General features: G+C 39.3%; 1 protein-coding gene across 6 annotated transcripts in view; it reads right to left on the bottom strand.

Annotated features, from left to right (window-relative positions):
• Positions 1-22,304, bottom strand: part of APP (amyloid beta precursor protein) — a 259,372-nt gene that overhangs the window by 197,551 nt on the left and 39,517 nt on the right. For all 6 annotated transcript variants that reach the window (XM_074360950.1, XM_074360953.1, XM_074360939.1 and 3 more), the window contains exon 2: positions 6,018-6,185. In XM_074360950.1, the coding sequence (XP_074217051.1) occupies positions 6,018-6,185 (168 nt within the window). The remainder of the gene's footprint in view (positions 1-6,017; positions 6,186-22,304) is intronic.

The raw sequence follows: 22,304 nt of genomic DNA, 5'->3' as shown, positions 1-22,304 counted from the left end.
AAGCATGATCTCCAGAATCCCTTTGCCCAGGGATCCCCAGTATAAGTCCCAGTCTTAGCTCAGGCTGCCATAACAAATTACCATAGACTGGGTGGCTTAAATAACAGGGATTTATTTTCTCACAGGTCTGAGAGCTGGCAGTCTGAGATCAGGGTGCCAGCACAGGCAGGTCCTGGAGAAGTCTCTTCCTGGTTTGCAGATTGACATCTTCTCCCTGTGGCCTCACATTACCTTTTTGTGTGAGCAGGAGGAGAGGGCAAACTCTCTGCAAGCTCTCTGGTGTCGTGTCTCTTCTTATAAGGGCACTAATCCTCTCATGAAGGCCCCACCCTCATGACCTCATCTAACCTTGATTACCTATCAAAAGCTCTACCTCCAAATATCATCACATTGGACCTTAGTGCTTCACTGTATGAATTTTGGAGAAGACACAAACATTCAGTCTACAGAAGTCCTCAAGGCACATTTGATTAAAAAAGAAAGAAAGAAAGAAAGAATAGCGCCGACTATGCTAATAAAAAATATGTAAAGAAAATTTTCACATTTTGAAAATGCAAATATTTGAATGATGACAGGGCAGAAGCATAATTATTATGATTGGGGAACAAGAGAGAATTTACAGGTACCAAGAATTTGGATGATATGGGATAAAACACTGCTTGAACAAATACACAATTTAAACCCTAAGTTTCAAACTGTCATCCCAATCAAACTTTATAAGGGCTTACAATCAAGAACAAAGGTAAAAGACTCAATTTTTACTTTTTTCTCCCTAATCTTGCCCCTTATCAACGATAGGACCAAAGCAATCAGGAGGCAAAAATGACCACATTGACAATAAATAACAGCAAAACCACCAACATCAGGGAATACAAATCAAGAGGAACCTGATACTATGAAGGACATTGACTAGACAATCCATCATCAAAGCAGTAATATCTGACACATCATATTAAGCTAAGCACCAGCACCAACAGATACGATGTGCAGCTATACAGGCAATCCTCTGGAAAAACAAATTTCACAAGTGAGTTAAATTAACAAGGTCAAAATGAGGTCACGGTGATGAATTTAGTTGGTTTGATTCTGTCCTAGGACCACAGACTGCTAACAGCTGCCTCTGTGACTCAGCCAGCTGTCTCTACAATATCTGTGTTTTGGTCACGAGAGGGATGGAGCACATAAGGAAAAAAATTATTTATCACTATCGGGAGAAAATAATCAGTCAGTGAAGAGCACTGTAAATAGTAACAGTGATGGTTTCTGTAGATTTTTTAAAAAGGAATTTGCACAATGATAGGTGTCAGAATATAGTGGTAAGTGTCTTCATGGTGCTGAAGCAAATACCTGTCAACCTGGAATTCTATACATAACTAAGCTATTGTTCAGTAAGAACAGCTTCTGGAAATAACTAAGTAAGTTGACAGGGATCCCAAAACATAGAGGAATCAAAATAAATAATATAGGAATAGAAATGCTTTGGTGAAAGAATCGGTTGTAAACAATGAATCCAGTGAAGGAACTGACGACTGTGGGAATTATAGCAACAGAACAGACTATAATAGTAAACTCTGAGAATATAAAAACAATATTAACTTACAAAACCTGTGAGAAGGGGAGGTAGAAAAATTATGAGCATTATTTTCCTTGACTTTCTTAGCAGGGAATCAATCAACTGTCTGAAAAACATGAAGCTAAAAACACAAACAAACAAACAAACAAACAAACAAAGGCATACAAACTCCCCCATAATTCAATCCTACAAATGAAAACTATTCATTATTTCCAATTACAAAAGGACAATATCAGAATGTGTACAAAGTGAGAGGCGACAGGAAGACCCCAAAATATCAATATCGAATGTTCTACATAGTTTAGGAAGCACCAAAGATTCTGAGTGAGCCCCTCTCCAACACCCACCTCCCCAACATCTTCCCAAAAGCCGGTTAAAGTCATGATGCACTATGAATTCCCTCAGCTACCCACTCTCCAACCTATACCACTTTTAAAAGGCACTGCGTGTTTCTAAGCCCATTGTGTTGGGCTGTGGTCATTTTTCTATTTGGCTCCCATGCCATTCTTCATCCTTTTTTTTCTGGCCAGAGCTCCTCTCCCCACAACACGTGGCTCTGATTGAGCTGCCAGACAAGACACACACCCTCACGACCAAGGTGGGCCAGTCCCAGTACTGAGTCCTTGTGGATATGGTCACTGGTCCAAATATAGCTGTGTGAACAAAAGCAGGATCAGAGAGAACTCCTCCTGGGAATTAGAGTGCACGCTGGCCAAAAAGAGTTGGGGGTCCAAGCTGGAACGACACACTCCCAGAGGTACTGGCTGCCACCTTCCCTGGCCTCCAAGAAGAACCCATCTTTGCAGGAGAAAACAAGGTGAATGTGAAGGAGAAAAGATAAGTAGAAAATAAGAGACCCCAACGGAGACATTCCAGGCAGCACTGAGTGTGCTGATATCTGAGGACCTGATTTCTGGATGCCTTTTTTGTGAGTTATCCTCACCCCATGACCCTCCCCACCCATGGGAGAAAATATCCTCCATGTACAGTTGTTTAGTGGGTTTTGATCACCTGGCAACAGACACTGCCTAAGTAACCCCCCTGACTATTTCCCTATCCCTTATTCTCCTAAGACTCAGCCAAACACTTATCCACTGGATCTCATTTCTCCCTAGTCTTCCAGCTGCTTGAGCCCAGTCTCCTTATGATAGACATCTACTCTTCAGAGTTTAGTTTAAGCTTCCCTCAGCTGAAGTTCGTTCCCTTTAAAAACAAAGCCCAACAAAAAAAACAAAGCCTTTCCCTTTTCTGTGAATTGCCCACAGGCTCTTTGCCTCTAGGTCTTTCCTCAAAGAGTCCAGAGATGGTTTCACCACCCATTCATGTTTTTCTTCCTGTAACCTACTGCAATTTGACTTCTTCCCATGCTATTCCCTTGAAATTGCTCTCTCAAAGATCAACAATGAACTTTGATTTGCCAAATTAGAAGAATGTTTTATTATAAAACATTTCTAAGTCCGTGACTTAGAAATGGGCAAAAGAGATTATAAACTGAGTGTTCTAGCAGTAAAATGTAGGTGTTGTCTTTCAGAGTCTGGGAGTGGTAGGGGAGAAGATTATCTGATTCTATCAGGACTTGCTATAGGCTATTTTACATATAAACTACTTGCATTGCCAATGTAAATGTTTCCTGTCCCACACAACGCAGACCAGATGATTCCTGTTCACAGCCACGTGAATGAAGTTTGTTGGAAAAAGAATTTAAATCTCTTCAAGTCAGACTGGTTTACATCTTACAGGTTACCTGATTAATTAATGAACTGAGTAAAATCTTTGACGTGCGTTCACTTTGCAAGGGAGTCACGATTTGCGTTGTGAAAAATTACACTTCAATCATTTCTGGTAGGCATCACACCTGCACTCTTGTCATTTCCCTTGGTTAGATATTAACCGAGTTTGACTTCCAGAACCTAACAGCACCTAGTTCTGATCCTAGGTTTTTAGCCACTGCTCCTCCTCCATTGATTATTTCCCTTTGTTCCCCTTAAATGTTGCAATTCACCAAGTTTCTTTCCCAAGATTCTCCCCCAGAGGCACCAGTAGCGTAAACCGAAGGCAAACACTTGACGAGGTAGCTTGGCATTTTTTAAATGTTCAATAAAAGTTAGTTGGTACTAGCATCATCGACATCACAGACATGTGCCAACATCATCATCATCACCGGTTCTTATGTTGCTAACGTTATTTTATAGGCTTTTCTCTCCCTTTAGGTCCCTCCTTTAAGAATAGGTCCTGTGTTCCACTCATAATTGCATCCTTAGCACCGAGAGATACCCTCTCTACAGACAGCCCCCAATTCTCCTTCCTTTAAAAAAAAAAAAAAAACCTTCAATGACACTTCCTGTTGTTACAGAATAAAGACCAAATTCATTAAAAGGGCTCACAAGGCCTGATATCCTGGCCCTTTCTTACTTCTTCAGTATAATGTTTGTCTAATCCATCTTAAGATTCTGACCTGTGTGCTTCATCCTACAAGGCCTCTGTAGCTGGGGAGCTGAGACAGGCAGATATAACCACAATTGCAAGACAAAGGAGAAACAACGAAAGGGCTCACCCTCCCTGCCCCCACCTCGTGGCCACCAACAATCCGGCAAAGTCTGGGTCTAGGAACAACCACTCTGTGGCTTAGCCCTGGGACAAACAACAGACTAGAAAAGGAAGTGAAGCTGCCCAGGCATCAGTGGGCTCTCTAAGTGGGAAAGGAAGGAGGGTTGTTCTCAGAGCCATGAAGAGTATTTTTTATAGAGTCATCATACAACTGTAAAGACATCTGATTATTTATAACTGACACGGAGGAAAAACTTTGATGCAAACCATGACACATGTATTGAAACAGACATTCAACAAAAAATAATGATGTGGTCAATGTCACTTACTAAATTTGAGTTCCAGTCTCTAAATAAAGTTTATTTAACATTCAGAATGCCTAATACGCATGTATATCCAGAAAAGTAAAATGGTATCAAAAGCCTGTAAGCGTGCACACACAGAGTTTCAACTTCCAAACTCATAACTCATCTATGAAATTGTACTGGAGGAACTCTTCAGTTGAATGTGAGTATTATTTCCAAAATGTATATTTTAGAAATATCATATCTGGGCAAAAGTGAATTTATTATCAATTTCTATTTAATCAATGCTTTTAAGAAAAATATAAAGGGCACAGATATTAGTGATTTCTACCTAAATATAAAGAATTATTTTTTCACATCATAGGACTCCTTCAAGATAAAAATTACTTGATATTGTGACAACTGTAGATGCTTTTTTGATTCTCAAAACACAAGAATTAAAATTTAGAGATTGTCCTTTCTTATTGTGCTACTAATAAAAAATCGTATATATATGTGTGTGTGTGTTTAAAATATGTATACATATATATATTTCATTAAACACTCAGCTTGGATCAAAAAAGGCTAATGAAAATTTTTAGTACTTTTTTAGTACATAAAAGATTACAACAAAGAAAATGTTGCCAGGTTATAGGTTGTTTATGGAAGGTAAAGGATTTTGCTTTGCCAAGAGGTATAAGAATAATTCCTTTAAATGTTCTTAAAACACAAAGAGTCGCATATCCTAGGAATAGATAATTGTCTAGAAATATGGGCCAAAATGCCGTGGACTCCAGCTATTTTAAACTGAATTAATTTTAAAAATTAATTTTAAAAATAACAATATACCATACCATATACAATAATAGCAAGAAAACTAGGAAAAGTTATACAAAGGCTGAAGATCTCTACAAAGGGTAAGGGGATGATTTCCAGGATCTAAAAGTTACGTTAAAAAAGCAAAGTGCAGAACAGTGCTTACCGTAAGCCACATTTTTTATGAGAAAAACAAGGGAAAACATAACATCCTCTCTTTTGCAAGAAGGATTAATCAAGAACAATGAAAAATGTTTAGTAACAGAGGGTGGGTGGCAAGTGAGATTCCTGAGTGCAACTTATTTTCAATACTTTAACAATGTAAATGTCTTACATTTTCGAATAGTAAAAATGAGAGAAAAACTAAAATTCAATATAAACAAATGTATGTACTAAAATATATCAAATTGGTAACAGAGAGAAAATTAATTCCAGTTACTTTTAAACACAATACCTTGACTGCACAGCCACAGTGGGATCTACTCTAAAGAGAAAAGTAAGGGCCAAGATATCTTAAACTTTACTCAGTTGGGATCTTTTATAGCTCTTTTAAATGAAGGATATTTGCCATACAATATTCTATTGCAGTTGGTTTAATGATGGTTGTTACAGGACATAATTACAAACATATTTTTCCATACTGCAGGGTAGAGCAAGTATTTATATTAAGGGAATGGTGAATCATTAGGAACCGAGATGTTTACTGCAAGAGATAAAATACAAACATAAAAGAAGCTGAATTTTAAAAAAGCCGCACGGGGTCCAACAAGAGCGGCTGGTCCCCGGCGAAGACTTACTTCTTGGCAGTACTGAAGGATGCCCTCCTTGGTGCCGGCGCAGGTTCTGGTCCCTGATGGGTCTGGCTCCCACTTCCCATTCTGCACGTTCATGTGCATGTTCAGTTTGCCACAGAACATGGCGACCTGGGGCTCTGCAAGCAGGCCAGCACTGCCGTCTGTGGGCACCTGGAAAAGTAAGTCTGGGTCAGTTACCGAAGTCCATAGCTCGGGGGGTAGAGGCTGGGGAAGGGCTGCAAAGAGGAACCCGGCATGGAGCCACACCAAAAACAGTTCCATTCTTGCGAAATGTCAGTTACGAATTCCTTTGCTACAGACATCTCCAACCACCTATGATATAGTGTTGTTGTTAATATTGAAATGAAAAAATTAGTAATATGGAGAAGAATTTATTCACTGAAAAGTTTATACATTTCCGCAAGGGCAGATTTCATGAAAAAGCTTATACGTTTTGTAGACTGAAAGGTCCTGACAATAAAATAAGATGTTTTTCTGAAATAAATATAATCACACAAAAAAAGAGGAAACTGTATTTTCATAATAAACTCCAACTGACTCACACAAAGAATGCCAAGTCCCCGCCTGGTGACCAGGTCTGGAAGTGTGTGTCACACACCTCCCAGAGCTGAAGGCACTGTCTTGGTGTGCATTACTGGTTAGCAAGTGACACTGTGATTTCTGCAACCAAAAAATTATTACAGAATTTACTCTGCACAGATGTGAATGAATATATTGGCCATCCCACCAGTTTCCTCCAGGACATTCTCTGGTTATCACTCTCTCAGCTCTTAAGAGTAAGGATGCTGGTGTCCCATCTCCCCAGCCACCCTACAGGAGGCGACAAGTCTCATTTAGAGCCCAGTACAAGCTGTGTCTGTTGTAAGCTCTCTACAGTTCTTACCTATCACCCCTGCGGGCAACACCATTTCACCAGAATAACTTTGAAATGGGTGCCCTTCTGTATTTCCAAACCCTTCTGCCCACAGGTATTTCCATCAGACAAATATTTTTAAAAGGGAAAATGGAAGTTCTGAAATATCCATACTACCTCACTTAATAGGTTCTGACAGCTCAGGAAGACAAAAATAAAGTCAGCAAGAGCTGAAAACTAAATCCACAGGAGTTAAAGTGCTATCTGCAATCGAGGAATCAGAAGACACGGTAGCCGAGTACTTCTCCCTTGTTAAATCCAGCTGCTGAGAAAACGTGTGACATCCGTGCCAAGAAGAGTTAACTTCCGACAAAAGCCATTCACACAGCTGAGAACTGGGTGATTCTATAATCACTTGGATCGTTTCTAAAAACTGTTCGCAGGACAGAAAACAACAACAACAACAACAATGCTAAAATTACACAGAGAGACTTCAGTTAAAGAAACAGCTTCCTGACATTTCTTTGCACAGAAATGTAAAAATAGATCAAACAACTGTCCACTCTAGTCATCGTCATATATATTTTGTCCATACATCCGTTAGAGATTTATGCCCTTTAAAAAAAAAATCTTGCACTGAACCCGGGGAGACCTATCACAGACCTGAGTGCAAAAGCTTCTGGCAAGAGTCTCTCCAACCACGTTGCAGGCAACATTTTCTACATTTCTAGTTCTACTGTGTAAGGTACATTTAATAAAATTCTGCCGCCACCCTGCCAGATGTAACAAACAGCAGCTGAGGCCAGAGTGTCAGATGGTCAGCAAATAGCTGGGACCCCTTTACTCCCCAGTTTGGGGTCTTGCCCAAAACCTACAATTTCTAAGCCAGAAACTGAGAAGCTCTTTCTCCAACAGATGCAAAGAAGCAGCCTAAGCGGAATACACCAGTCACTTGAGTTTCACAGCTTTCCTGAGGGAAGAAGAGGAAATTCAATGCCTCGATCCTAAAAAATCAGAGCACAGATTCTGTCAATGTCATTAAAGGAATAAGACAATAGCATTGCAAAAAAGTCAAATAATAATCCCATAGATAAGGCCCTATTAGCAGATGCAATGAAGGACATAAAATAGATATAAAATACAGATCAATGCATAAAATTTATTCATGTATTTATTTATAAAATATGAGCTTTGCCCATATGTTAAATTCCATTATCAAGAAATTTACAATCTAGTAATGCAATCACCATTGTATTCCCCACGGTATTTTATTCTCTTCAAATTCATTCCTGTCCCAAAGATTTCCAGTCTTAGTAGAATCTCGGTACCTCACCCCCGCTAACTGAACAGAGAGACTAATGATCCTTTACCACAGTTGGTCATGATTTGGCTGAATGAATGCCCCTGTTCTCAATCTCAACATTTCTCTATACCTCTGATTCTCCACAATGTGTTTATTACAGTTTCTACCTCCTTGTCAATGCAAAAGCCCCTCATTCCATAGCTTTCCCTCAATGAACACTGAGGTACCAATTTCTTCCCCCATGGTGGCTGGCTTCCAAGAAGACCCCTGATCGTCCCTACTTGCTGGCTTCATGCTTTTGTCAGGGCCAATCCAGAGTACATCAGGGTCTGTCCGTTGCAACAAATAGAATGTAGCAAAAATGACGTGTGATTTCCCAGGCAAGATCGTAAAGGGTTCCCGGGTTTCTTCCTTGCTCTCTGGGATCACATGCCGTGGGGGGAACGTTGGCTGCCATGTTGTGCAGACACTTGAGCAGCCCCGTGGAGAGGCCCGCATGATAAGGAGCTGAAGACTCCTGTCAACAGCAACGCGAGTGAGCTTGGAAACATCCTCCAGCCTCATCAAGCCTTCATTTGACTGCAGCCCTGGCTGACCTGATTGAAACCTCAAGACAGACTTGGAGCCAGAACCACCCAGAAGATGCTCCCAAATTCCTGACCCATCGAAACTGAGATAATAAACAATTATTATTTTAAATTATTAGGTTTGAGGTAACCTGTTACACAGCAAGAGATACCCAATAAGCTCTTCCTTTCCCCCAGCTCCACAATACATCTACCAACAGCCTTTGAGATCCTCTACTGAAAAAAGGAAACACACAAAAAATTCTATTATCCTCTAGAACAGGGGGTCAGCAGATTTTCTATGTAAAGGGCCAGATTATAATATTTTAGGTTTTGGGAAACACACGGTTTCTTGTGACTACTCAACTCCGTTGTTGTCATACAAAAGCAGCCTCGGACAACGTGCAAAATGGGTGTGGCTGTTTTACAATAAAATGTTCTTTATGAAACAGGCAGGAGGCCAGATGTTGCCAGTGGCCCATCATTTGCCTATCTCTGCTCTAGAGGAACTATCGCCTTCCCACTTCTTACAACAAATTGTGCTAAGATCCCAGGTGGTGATTAAAACACTCACTGATACCACCTTCTCACCTTCTTCTTAAGACCCCTGTAGTCTGGTTTATATACCCACCCCACTCAAACACTTTTCTCAAAGGTTACGTATGACCTCCTGAGAAAGAAAATAGGCTTTTTTCTTCAATACCTGTCACTTTTCAATTTCTTTGCCATACATGAAGACTTCCTTGGAAGTCTTTTACGTTGGCTCAGTCTCAATGAACCATCCCAGCTCTCTCTACTTTTCTGATGACCTCATTACTAACTCAAAGTCCTTCAATTCCACAGCATAAGACATTCCTAAAGATGAGGCCATTGCTTCTCCTTTACCTACTTTAAGAAGTCGTGGTGATGACACTCTTTTACCTCCCAGCTGCAGAGAGGCAACTCCATGATAACAGTAACAGCAAAGATAAATGACAGAAGTTCACATTTCTTCACTCAGTAAGCCTGAGAATATAACACATGCTAGGCACTGATGTAGTCTGGGGGACAAAGCAGTAAATCTGGCAAGTCCTTACCTTGACAATAAGATGACCAACCATCCTAGTTTGCTTGGGACTGAGGGCTTTCCAGGATGTGAGACTTTTAGTGCTAAAAGTTAAGAAAGTCCCTAGCAAGTTGAGATAACTGGTCACCCTACCTAACAAACACATCAAATGTTTCATTTTTCCTACCTTGAGTTCTCAATATCTTTCTATTCCTTCCCGTCTTCATTTTGTTCTCCTTCCTTCTTTTTGAATTTCTGGTTGTTTTGATGCTATGTGTTTGTACGTTTGGATATGCCAACTACCAAACGGTGGTAATCTTTCTCACACTCTCTTCAAACGAACTGATTTTGTCCCTATCATATTACTGGAAAACATCGTTAATTGCCTTATGATCTCTTCCTTTTAACAATGGCAGTTAAGGAAAATAGATGCTTCAGTTCCTTCTGGATTTCCTACCAGATGAAATCTAATATTAACTTTAAAAAATAAGTCCAGAGAGTCAAGCCCTGTTTTCCTAGAATGGAGACTGTTGAATAGTTCAAACTGATTTCTCAATACTTAGGGCCATCTATTATGCTAGGAATTATAAAGTTGGCTGTATGTGTACATCTGTTACATTTGACATCACAAGAGGCCCTTCACGAATAAATACTTAAATCACAAAGACATGTTTCTCAGGCAAAAATTCTTTCCCAAATCAACACCAGCTGTGTGTAAGATCAGAGTATCTGGCTGGGTGATCACAAATTGAACCAAAAGCTTTTCTATTCTTAATGAAGCCCACCTGCAAGGAATATCATGTTGTAAGTAACATATTCCTGGCTCAGTGAATTAAAACAAGACAAACAACCCACAGGATCCTGACTGGCATCAAACAATTCATTTAAGAAAAATAGCCTGGTTGCTAGGAGCAGCGCACTCACTCCCTGGCATTTAGCCGTCACCAGCCAAGATGGTCACACGGGAGATAATACTTAGCCTTTCAAGGGCCCGACAGGTTTACTCCAATCCCCTTTTCTGAATGAAGCCTCAAAAAACGGTTTAATAAATCATATACAGGATCCTAGTCACGATCTGTTAATATGGACACTCTTAAAACTACAACCTTTTGGTCCTACTTGCTGTCAATGAAAACAGATACTCTGTCAAAGTCATCCTAAAGATAATTATTCCTCGAGTTTGAAAAACATTCCTCATTTTAATAGAAAAGAAATACAAAAGCTTTAGTGGATGGGAAATACAACTACTTAAACAACTATTACATTTTAATTTCATTTTCATATTAACAAGATCTAAGGTAACTTAAGGTTACTTTGCAGAAATCCAAGACATCTAAGAGATTGGCACCCTGGCATAAATGGCCATTCACGGTCCATGCATTTCTGGGAGACTGAAGATGAAGATAATTCTTGTACACTGAATGATTTTCCACTGACATCATAAGACCAGAGATGCTTTCCCATGGGAAAACAGTGCTCAGCGACAATGAACAAAATAACTGGCTAAGACAATGGCGCCTGCACACAGTGCTTCAGGAGCAACAGGCTATTTACAGAATGCTCTGAACTACTGGGGTCCAAATATTACACTTAACAATGCTGTCAATCTTTAAAAAAAAACAAAAAACCCAGCCCTTAGCTTCTAGAATTTTAAGAATCATAATATATAAACAAGGTACCAAAGTGCAAATGGACTTTCCCAAAGCAAGTTAGCTAGAAAACGGCTTTAAAAGGGCTTAAGGGGAATTGAAAATAAATAGAAATATATATACCTAACCTGGGCCAGTCTACAGAGGTGAACCTGTAAACTTACACCTAGAATCCATGCAATTTACAAGTGCAAAAGCAGCTTCTCGAGAAAGTTCTCCTGCTGTCTTTCAAACTGGGTGTTCCCTTTCCCCCCAGAGTTGATCTTTATTATCATCAAGGAGATCAAAATTCCTTATGGAGCCGGCTTGGCAGCATTCCTCTGCACACAGTCCCAACTACAAGGGACAGGGAACAAGGAACCCTGTGTTTCCTCAGCGAGGAGAGGGCAGAGACCCATAGCGTAGTACATCGGTGGATTTATGTAATTTTAAAGTTTGTGGCTAATGAAAACCATCTGGTTTCTGCATTTAAATGAACTTCTCACCAGTCTGAATAGCTGACCAAAAGAGTATTTGGTATTGTTTAATCAGTTCACAATCTCCTCAGGGTCAGGTTCTTGTATAGTAAGTATCTCTTAAAAAGCACACATGATGCTATTTCTATTACAGTCGTGGTTTCCTCACATAAATAGTTTTCTCTCACCCTGGGCATAATACAATTATACTCCACCGAAATGCTTTTAAGACATTCAGATTTTCCATCTTCAATGTAATTATTCTGTAGAATCACAATCGAGAAGATTTGAGCGTGAACTCCTTTCAAGGATGAATAAAGAACCTCACTTAATCCTTCACGTAAACAAATTTTCATTCGCTGAAGGAAAAGACTATCTTATTTGTAAGGCTTCCCTTGAAGTGCACCCCCTCCCCCCGCAAAAAAATCTTAAGCAGAACCAGAACATCTACAATTGCCCATTTCATCGCTAACAGAGGGGAACTGAAATTAAAATCAGAATCACAAAACTGAAACAATCTGTAAAATCACCCAACTCTAAGGAGAAGGAAAAGGCTCTGAAAGATTCGTCCAATGCCACAGAATCACGAAGAGGCAGAGCTGGGAGCTGGACCTACTCCATCAAGGGTTTTGTTGACATGACCGGCCTGACTCTCAAATTAAAACGGAAAATTGCAATTTTCCAAGGTTTTGCCCCTGTGTGTGTGTGTGTGAATGTATCTGTAGTGAGAGAGGCTGGAGGAGCTAATCAAAGCATACAGAAAAATGAAATGTGATCACAGAAACCGTACACAGCTTCAATTTACCCGTGTGGAGAGGCGGCCACATTCCTCACATCCATCAGTCACCGTACAATTATTTCAGAGCTCGAGTTTCAGGCTAAAAATGATTTGCCACAAAGACGAGTGAGGAGAGAAAACATTCCTTTCAGAGGACGAATCCACATTTTTCACCCCTTGACTACTGACGTTCTTCTTGGGATACTGCTGACCTGGCTTCAAAGGACAAATTAAAGCTCCTTGATGAAACCATAGCCTCTGTTGATATTGATAAAGTTAATTCTTATCTGGGGACCCACAAAATGGAGGCTGTCCCAGTGGTGTGGCCCACATCACAAATCTAGACCAGCGTCAGCTTGCACGTGGTGAAACACCTGTGAAGGAATCCTAGCACACCGATCACAGTCCTCCAACTCAGCTTCAGTGAGCTTGACTTACCCTAGAAAACAGGATGTGCCAGCCTTATGAGGAGCCCCGCTTCCCGATCTCCTAGACAATAGCGCCATTTCTTTGCTGTCTCCCTAAGGCTCTGTAAACTCGCTCTTGCCCCAGATCCCTCAGGAACCTGTGCTGCTTGTAGGGTATCGTTTGTCTTCCTTTGAATGAAGGACATCAAACTCATTACTAAATTGTTCTAGTTTTGTCATTTGACAATAGCAAGCTTTTCTTTCTGCCTAAAGGATATTCTAATGCTGACCCCAAATTCCTCCCAACTCATAACAAGGCCAGTGAATAATTCTTGCTGCTGGTGCCCAGTAAGAAATCAAGAGTTCTCTCAATAGAAACCTCTGCTATTCAACACCCAGGGAATTAATTACCAATGTTGAAAGCATGAATTTTAGAAGGCCCAAGAAAGGGGGATGCCCAGTACCTAGAATAGACATAAAACTGGAATTTTTAAAAATAGAGCCTTATAGGCAGAGCAGAGTTTAGGGATGTTTAGGGCAGTGAAAATACTCTGTATGAAAATATCCTATAATGATGGATATGTATCATCATATCACTGTCTAAATCCATAGACTGTTCAACACCAAGAATGAACCATAATGTAGACTATGGACTGTAGTTGATAATGGCTTTGTCAATGTTGGTTCGCCAGTTATGACAAATGTAACACTCCAGTGGGCGATGCTGATGGTGGGGGAGGGTGTGTGTGTGTTTGGGAGGAGGGGTCATGGGGGAACCCTCTGTACTTACCCCTTGATTTTTGTTGTGAATCTAAAGCTGCTCTAAAAAATAAAGTCTATTAATTAAAAAAAGAAAAAAAAAAGAGCCTTATATGTGACAATCCAACTCTTTGTCTAAACAACAGTTTTCAATCCAATTAATGCCCATTTAGTCCTAAACGGTAAATGTTCTACATTTCAACTGCACACATACATCATACACACATACATCGTATATACACCGGACCCTGTATAACTGTCTTTATTATGCTCTGACACTGGTAACAAATTCTTTTCAACCTTAGTTTGATGGTTATCTCTTTAATTTTCTTTTTAGTTCTAGTTTTATTGGCATATTTCACATTCAAAAACATACAGTATCATGATCTTTATACTATTTTGACTCTCGATATTGCTATAGCTCATCAGTCTTGATCTTATGAATGAACGCAGAGATAAGAAGAGAGTTAAGGGCAAAAACTGAAGCATCTACTTAGTCCTTTCCCTTCGTTATCTCATTTGACTCTCAGAAGAACCCAGATAAGTCACTTCCACACCTACTTAGATAATCAGAAAGGCTCAAAACCTAAGAGTCTAATCAAGGCCATTTACTCCAAAGTCCATGCTTACTTTTTTCCACAATGTGCCAGTTGGCATTCCTGCTACTAGTTATCAAGCCTTTTTATTTTCAAATCTTGAATATTATTTTCAAATAAATTTTTCCTCTGATGGCAGTAGTATTTTGCAGTTCTTTGTTACTAGCTTTCTCAAAAAATTATTTTTAGACCAAGTAAAGGAGAAGCAAATCCAGTTTAAAAAAAAAAAAAGTCTGAAAGTCTAAATGTTTATTTAACCTGCATTTCTTAAATTTAAATCCCTAGATGTTAACATCTAGTAACTTTTGGTAGCTGCTGATTTAAGAGACCTCCCCTGAAATGAAAAGGCAAAACTTTCCCCCTTAATTAGTTTTTTCCTTCAATCAGAACAGCCAATTGAATCAGCAAAGTAGAGGTCCAGAATCTCCAAAATCCCAAACTGTGAATACACGGTCTTCATGGCTTACTTTATTTAATCTCTACCTACTAATTTCTAAACAATGAGCATATAATACATATGCATATCTCTACACATGTACCAACTATGCGGCCACCTGTATAGTACGTAGTGGTGGTACCCAGGGCAGTAATAAACACACAGCACACCCACACAAAAGTTTACAGCTGGGGAGCAATTAGAGCAAATCTCAAACGACAGTGTTTTGCTAAAATCTCACTCTAGAGTGACTGCACTTAAGTCACGTTGCTAACAAGCTGAAGGACTTGGAAACTGGGTTCCTCGGGGATGCTGGTTTGAATGGCATTCACTACAAAGAAATTTGATGGTAACAGATGAACCGCTCTCCAGTGTGATCCCCATTAGTGCTGACAGCTCGGGCAGAGAAGGGCTCAGCACACCATGCAACACAGAAAAGTCAAATTCTGCTACTCCTCTCCACTTCAGATACAAGAGATAATTTATACGTGTTCACTTTAAGTTTTACTGTTTTCTATCAAATTTGGCCAAGCTCCGCTAAGATCAGCTGACCCTTAGGCCTGTGAAGTATAACAAATGGTTATTATTTTAAACCTCTGAATTTTGGGGTGGGTTGTGGCTTTGCAGCATTATTGTAGCAAGAGAAGCTAATACAGGCATGTATTTGATAGGCATAAATAAAGTCCTAAGGGACAGAATCAGGCTCAAAATTATTTCAGAAGGTAGAAACTTTTTCAAGCTGAATTTTTAAAGTATATATGAGATCCTGTAGTTTGCTTGAAATAATTCTTTGAAGGAGTACAGGACAGGAAAGGCACAGCTATGTAGCTGGTCCGTAAGAAAAAGTTCCAAAGGTTTTAAGAAATGAAAATGAAAGGACAACAGAAAAAAGCTAACGCAGTCTTCCACACGTTACAAATACAGGGCCCCAGGTATCATGGGAAAAGTTGCTGTGTTAGATCACATCTAGGAGGATATTCTCACATTTTCAGATAAACACTAAAAAATTAAAGAAAGGCTACCTTGGAGGAAAACAAAATTGTATCAGAACACTTTAAGGAAAACAGGAAAAAAATTAAGGGCAGAAAATGACATGTGAAGGAAATTCACAAGAGCCTATAAATAGGAAAACAGTGATGGAGAGGGTTTGGGAGGAACACCAGCAAACGGTGAGTGCCTCACCAAGGAGCTTCTTATATGGTTGGGTAACCAGCCATCATGGTTTCGGAAGGGGCTGTTCAGCTGGCTGGGAAGGTAGATGGGGTTAACAGTTTTCAAAAGTTTTTAAGCAGTAGGACTTAAGCTCAAATCCTATTTTCTGTGAAACCCTCCGAGCTGGGCACTTCCTCCCTCAGAACCTGGATGTCAACCCCACCCAGCTTGTGGAGGCACTGGTCTCCCAGAAAATTGGCTTTTCTACTATTTCTTCTATTGTTAGCCTATCGGTCTTACATAGATCTCAAGAAAATGACACTCCAGTCCCTCGGTATCCATGGCGGATTTGTTCCAGGTCCTCCCCCTGCTCCAACCTCCATATCAAAATACTGGGATGCTCAAGTGCTTTATACAAAATGACGTGGTACAGTGGGTACCAAAATCTCTGGATTGGGAAAAAAAAAAAAAAAAAAAAGAAAAGAATAGAAAAAGAAAAAAAAAAAAAAAAAACGAAGGAAACTTTCTCAGACAGACCTAAAACAAAAATAAAAGAACAAAATTCCCGGATGCACAAGTCCTTTGTATAAAATGATGTGGTACAGTCAGCCTCCAGTGGACTTGGATGCCTGTGGAACCCCTGATACCCAGGGTGGACGATACAGCCTAGCACCCTGAATGTACTGTCCAAGGAGGGTGAGCACTAGCTAGTTCAACTGAGGAACTGAATTGTTCCTTTGAGTTCACTGTAATTATTCTAAATTTAAATTTAAATTTAAAATCCTACTATTCAATCCTATTATTAAAAAACTTCAAGGCATGTTTAGAACAACTTGGGTAAGCACACCTACTTTTTTACTGTAAATTTTATACCCTGTATCCAATTTTTCAAACGAAACTGTAGTGTCCCAATTGAGTCTGATGACTTAATGTAAAAGCTGTGTTGCAAAATACCTCATTAATAATTTTATATGCTGAAATGATAATTGGGTTAAATAAAATACATTATTAAAATTAAAATACATTAATTTTCTTTATACTTTTTAAAATGTGGCTCTTAGAAAAATTTTTTAATTGACTTATAGTCAGTTTACAATGTTGTGTCAATTTCTGAGAAAAATTTTAATGACAAATGGGGCCTGTGTTATATTTCTGTTGGACTATGCTGTCTTAAAGATGTCAGACAAGGCAGCACAAAATTTACAACACAATAATAAATTACATTCATGTCAACATAGTACCCATATTACCCATGTCTTTCATTAATCTTATTGCACAGCCTTTTTTTATCAACTCTTGGAAAGTGAGGACTTCAATTAGTTCAATTGGCATAAACCAGCACATTGATATTCAGAAATCTGACAAATATTTCAGTATTCTATGAGACAGGCATCAGAAAATGGCTCAGCTAGGGCATCTGAGCTGTACTCTTTTAGTTTTATTTCCTAGAACTGGAAACAAAGGACTGAGTGAGGGGAAATAAGATGATGTTCCAACACACGTACTAAAGCTTTCAAGAAGATGATAATCAATTGCCATCTTTAAATTGACTGATTTTTATGGGCTTTTCTTTCTTTTTCTTTATACCTCTATAAATGATAAACACTTTGTTTAAATGTACAGGTTTTTAAAATATATTTTGTTTTCACTCTCTCTCAATTTTTTAATTGAAGAATAGTTGCTGTACAATATTATATGTTACAGGCGTACAACATAGTGATTCACCATTTTTAAAGGTTATAGTCCACTTACAGTTATTGTTAAATATTGGCTAAACCCCCATGGTGTACAATATATCCTTGAAGCTTATTTTGTACATAATAGTTTGTACCTCTTAATTCTCTACCTTTTATTGCCCCTCCCCAGTTTCCTCTCCTCACTGGTAACCACTATATCTGTGTCACTCAATATGTTTTCAAAAGGAAATATTTTAATAAAAAAGAGTTAATGCTATTAAACAGACCATGCTCCTGCTCACATTTTACATGTGCCTGCATGAATACATCTTATTCTAATTATACATCTTCCAGCAAAGGACATGCAAATTTCACTACCAAATGCTTAAGCTGCTAAGGTCACACTCCACCAACTGGTATGTGCTTGTTGAAATATGTGGAACACCAGCAGTGAGGGTTCTTGCCGCATATAGCCCAGGCCCAGCCCTCTCTGAGAGGTAGATGTGTCTGCGGAGAAGAGGGTGGGGTGAGAAATGAGGGCACATGAAGTTCTGAAATGGTGGGTCAAGTCTCTCCGTCATTTGACACCTCACATTGAGATGATACCAGATTTCACCCATGTGGCACCAAACAAGTACCAAACTCACTATTACCTGAGTTGAGTGCATAGAGGTAGCCAAGTAAATGAATAGTCAGGAGCTCTAGATACAATTCATTTTATTGCCTTGGAGTCTACTATCCCCACATAATTTGCAGGCTAAATTGTTTTGTCTGTCCTGGGGTGGTTCTCTTACTTCATAATATGAGACTTTGGATGTTGACATGGTATTCATGATACCTCGCCCATCACCTGGCAGGTGCACTTCGCCTTTATCTTTTACACAGTATCATATTCCTCACTATCTAATGACACAGTTCTGAAATGGACCTTTCCTTTATCAACAGCACTTTATCTATAGCACTACAATGGATTTTCTAGAGCATAAAGCTTACTCTTAAGGTACAAATGAGTGCAAATTTTTAGTTCTTTGTTTTTCCCCCTCTTTATTTCTTAAACTTACCCACCACAATGTTGACCCATTTGTGATGTAGAGCATAGAAGAAACAGAGCCCCAAGGAATCATGAGATGGAGAGGAGGAGAGAACAAAGTCTTTGGACAAGCTGCAGGTGGGAAATAAATGGAGAACGTGCTTCCAGAAGAAGTGGATTTATAAATGGACCCAGATCATTACATAACGAGCACATGGGAGAGTAGGGCCATATTCCAGTATTTGCGTCTTAGAGTTACCCATTTTACTTGCGCAAGCGGAAAAAAGAGCATACTTCTCTACCCTTTGTCAGCCCAGAAATTCATTCCCGTTTTCCTTTATAGCTTCTACTAGGTTTAAGGCTTCAGGCCACTGTGAAACTGACATAGGGGGACAGGCAATGAGGACTAAAATGGGGAGAGGTGGTTAGTGGAATGCCTAGTCTTAGGCTGCCATGAGACAGCCAGTACTCATATCTGGACCTGGTACATTCCAGACTGTCTGTATCCCTTAATATCTTTATAATTTCTAGTACTAAAATGGTATGAAAATACTAATAAGGTTGAAGACCCTTACAAAGATGCTCATTTCCCAGATAGATTAAATCATAATGTTGTCCTTCAATGTACATTAAAATCTCAGAGCAGCTCTCAGCAGGGATGAGGAGCACACACAACCCCAGGACCTTGCTAAACCCTCTAAGAAGTCATTTCCATCTGATTTCCTACTAGCCTGGGGTGGAGTGGCAGAGAACACCGGGAGAAACAGTGGGCATGCTGTTAGAAGTGCCACATTTAAGGTACTTGTATGTTTTAGCGTGGGCCCAACACATACAGGGGCTCGTGTTTTCTAAGATGACACCAACCAGTCCTCGCCATCAGCACGCTGTTTTCAGTTAACAGCGTGAAGAAGATCATAAGTGGAAGAATGGCAATTAACAACCTTCTGAAAAGTCTTTAAAGCAAGTCACATTAGAGTCAATCAGGCAAGCAGGAAGAGAATGAAGAAGGAATAAAATAATTTACTCTGGAGGCTGATTGAGATAGAGGAATTGAGATATTTACCATTTACTTCTTTGTGTGTGTTTATGTGTGTATATATATATTTTTTTTTCCTATTTTAACTTCTAAATAAACTTGGAGGGGAAGGAAATTAGGTTTATTTATTTATTTATTCATTAATGGAAATACTGGGGATCGAACCCAGGACCTTGTGCATGCTAAACTAAGCAGGCACTCTACTGAGTTATAGCCTCCCTTCTTCACCATTTACTTCTGTTCTTATGCCTTCACACAAACACACATATGCACACACTTTCACATGTACGTATAGACAGGAAGAAGCCTGTTGGAATAAGAGAGAAGATAAATAAGTACGTTATATAGGATAAGAGTTCAATTATCAATATGGTGAAGTAGCATCAAAGAATTCATGGTCTTAGGACCACTCTACCTTTCTATTTTTAAAATATTGATAGAACTATTTCAGGGAGGGAACATACAGTATCTTATTTTTGATAAGCACAAAGGATATTTACATTCTGTCCTTCAGTTTATTTCCTTTCAAAGTTGCATAATATTTACTTATCTACCTTTCCCAGCTGCTTATCACTCTCAAACCATTGTGTTTTTATTACTACGATTTTCGGTGCAGGAGAACAGGACTTTGCAAACATAATGGAAATCAGAGAGATAATAAGTTGATTCGAAAAAATCTGTGATAACTTTCAAACAGCATTCCTGCTCATTGTTCAAAGTGTTTACTGTTAACTTACCACTTTTAGTGAAAACCAAGATTATTTCTTTTCCTCCTGGGTTATAACACTGAATTCTCAAGGTTCAAGTTTCAGGCTATTTGCTTGATAAGCATGGGTAGATTATCCTCCTTAAATAAGGCATCAAGGCACTTTTCAAAGAAGCTTTCCATTTCTAAAGCCCTAAAACTCACAATAGGAGTGATTCAGACTGCCTTTCCTGTCAGAATAAAGACCTACTGGGAATGACAACACTAGGAAGAAATTATTCAGAAGAAAGGCAGTGAAGGTTTTATTTCTACATGCTCAGCTACATTAAAAAAAAAAAAATCATTGCAGATATAACAGAAGACCAGGAGCCAAAAAAAAAAAAAAGACCATATTGAAGTCTTACTTTTCCACTTACATCTAATGTCAGTTTCAGTGACACAACATCTGAGTCTTAGTTTCTTTATCTCTAAGTGAGGATAGAACCTGGAGGGCTGCTTAGGGGTCCAGGTATGATCTACAAGGAGGCAATTTGAAAGTGACAATGAGAGTATTGTGGGGGCACTAGTCCTAGGAGGGTGTAGTCGACGGTGCCAACTGTAAGTATTCATCTAAGTTTTATCTGTCAGAGTAAAGGGAATGTTGAAACAATTCAAGTGTGTGGAACAAAGATTCCCAGCCCTCATTTTTTTTTTAATACGTAAATGCAAACAAGATGAGGATGAATTCACTAAGTTAGGTAATTACTACTCACCTTCCTCTCTCTCTCACTCCCACACATATAAAGCACTCAATAAATATTTATGGAAAGCATTAAGGAATGCCTGGCATGAAAAGTAACAACAATAATAAACTAGAATGTAGAAAATGTAATTATTGATGAAGAAGTGGAACAATAATTCCAACTTAAATACCTGTGAGTTTGTTTGTTTTGTTTTTTCTTGCGGCACCAAGAGAGTAATTTCCTCACGCAGGGAAAAGAAAATGCATGCCCACACCCTCCCTGTCTTTGCCAACGTCCAAATACCAGCTACAGCTCAATTTGTTCAAGACCCTCAGGCTTCTCTTAGGAAAAAAAAAAAAAATAGGGCACAAGAAGTATTATCGCTCTGTCAGTTTCGGTGTTAATTTTCTGACTCTGAGAACACATTCCTGAAAGAAGCATCATTTTGCAACTCAGGCAGCATTAAAAAAAAATCAGATTATCTCACTCGACTCCAAAGAATTGCACAAATAGCGTGGGCAGCCAGACTCCTTTAATAAAGCATCCCATCAGCTGTTTAAAACATTCCTGCAGCTGAAAGCCCTCAGCTGCACAGAACAGATTCTCAAATCCAGAGATTTCGGTGTAACTTAACACCTACAGTGAAGGCTCGTGTTAAAAAAAAAAACACCTGAAAATATGACCGAGAAGAGACAGAAACTATTTGTTGAACAGCTCAGCCAAACAGCATATGCCTTTGATTATCAAACTCATGCCCTTGCATTTCAAACAGACAAGGTTTCAGAGTTGTTGGATTCCTGGGTTGAGTTTCAGGGAAGTTCTGGCTTGAAGCCATATATTAAGATAAACACTTCCCTGGAACCGAACACATTCAAGGCTGGGGATGGAGGGGTGACCCGAATATCCTTGACTTCAAAGGACATACAATGGTGGAGACAAAAACGAGGAGGCCCCACCCGCTAGTAAAAGATGCTCACGTGATAAAGCATTGACTGGGGTGATTTGGAGAAGGAAGAGGATGGAGTTTGCATAGCGTAGGCAGACCAATGACTAGAGCAGAAAATGCACATAGGAGAGGAGGCGTGAAAGGTGGGACAGTG

The sequence above is a fragment of the Camelus bactrianus genome, chromosome 1 (genome assembly GCF_048773025.1).
Source record: "Camelus bactrianus isolate YW-2024 breed Bactrian camel chromosome 1, ASM4877302v1, whole genome shotgun sequence".
NCBI classification, from domain to species: Eukaryota; Metazoa; Chordata; class Mammalia; order Artiodactyla; family Camelidae; genus Camelus; species Camelus bactrianus.
The sequence above is the reverse complement of the archived record's forward strand: the minus strand, read 5'-3'. Positions and strand labels throughout refer to the sequence as shown.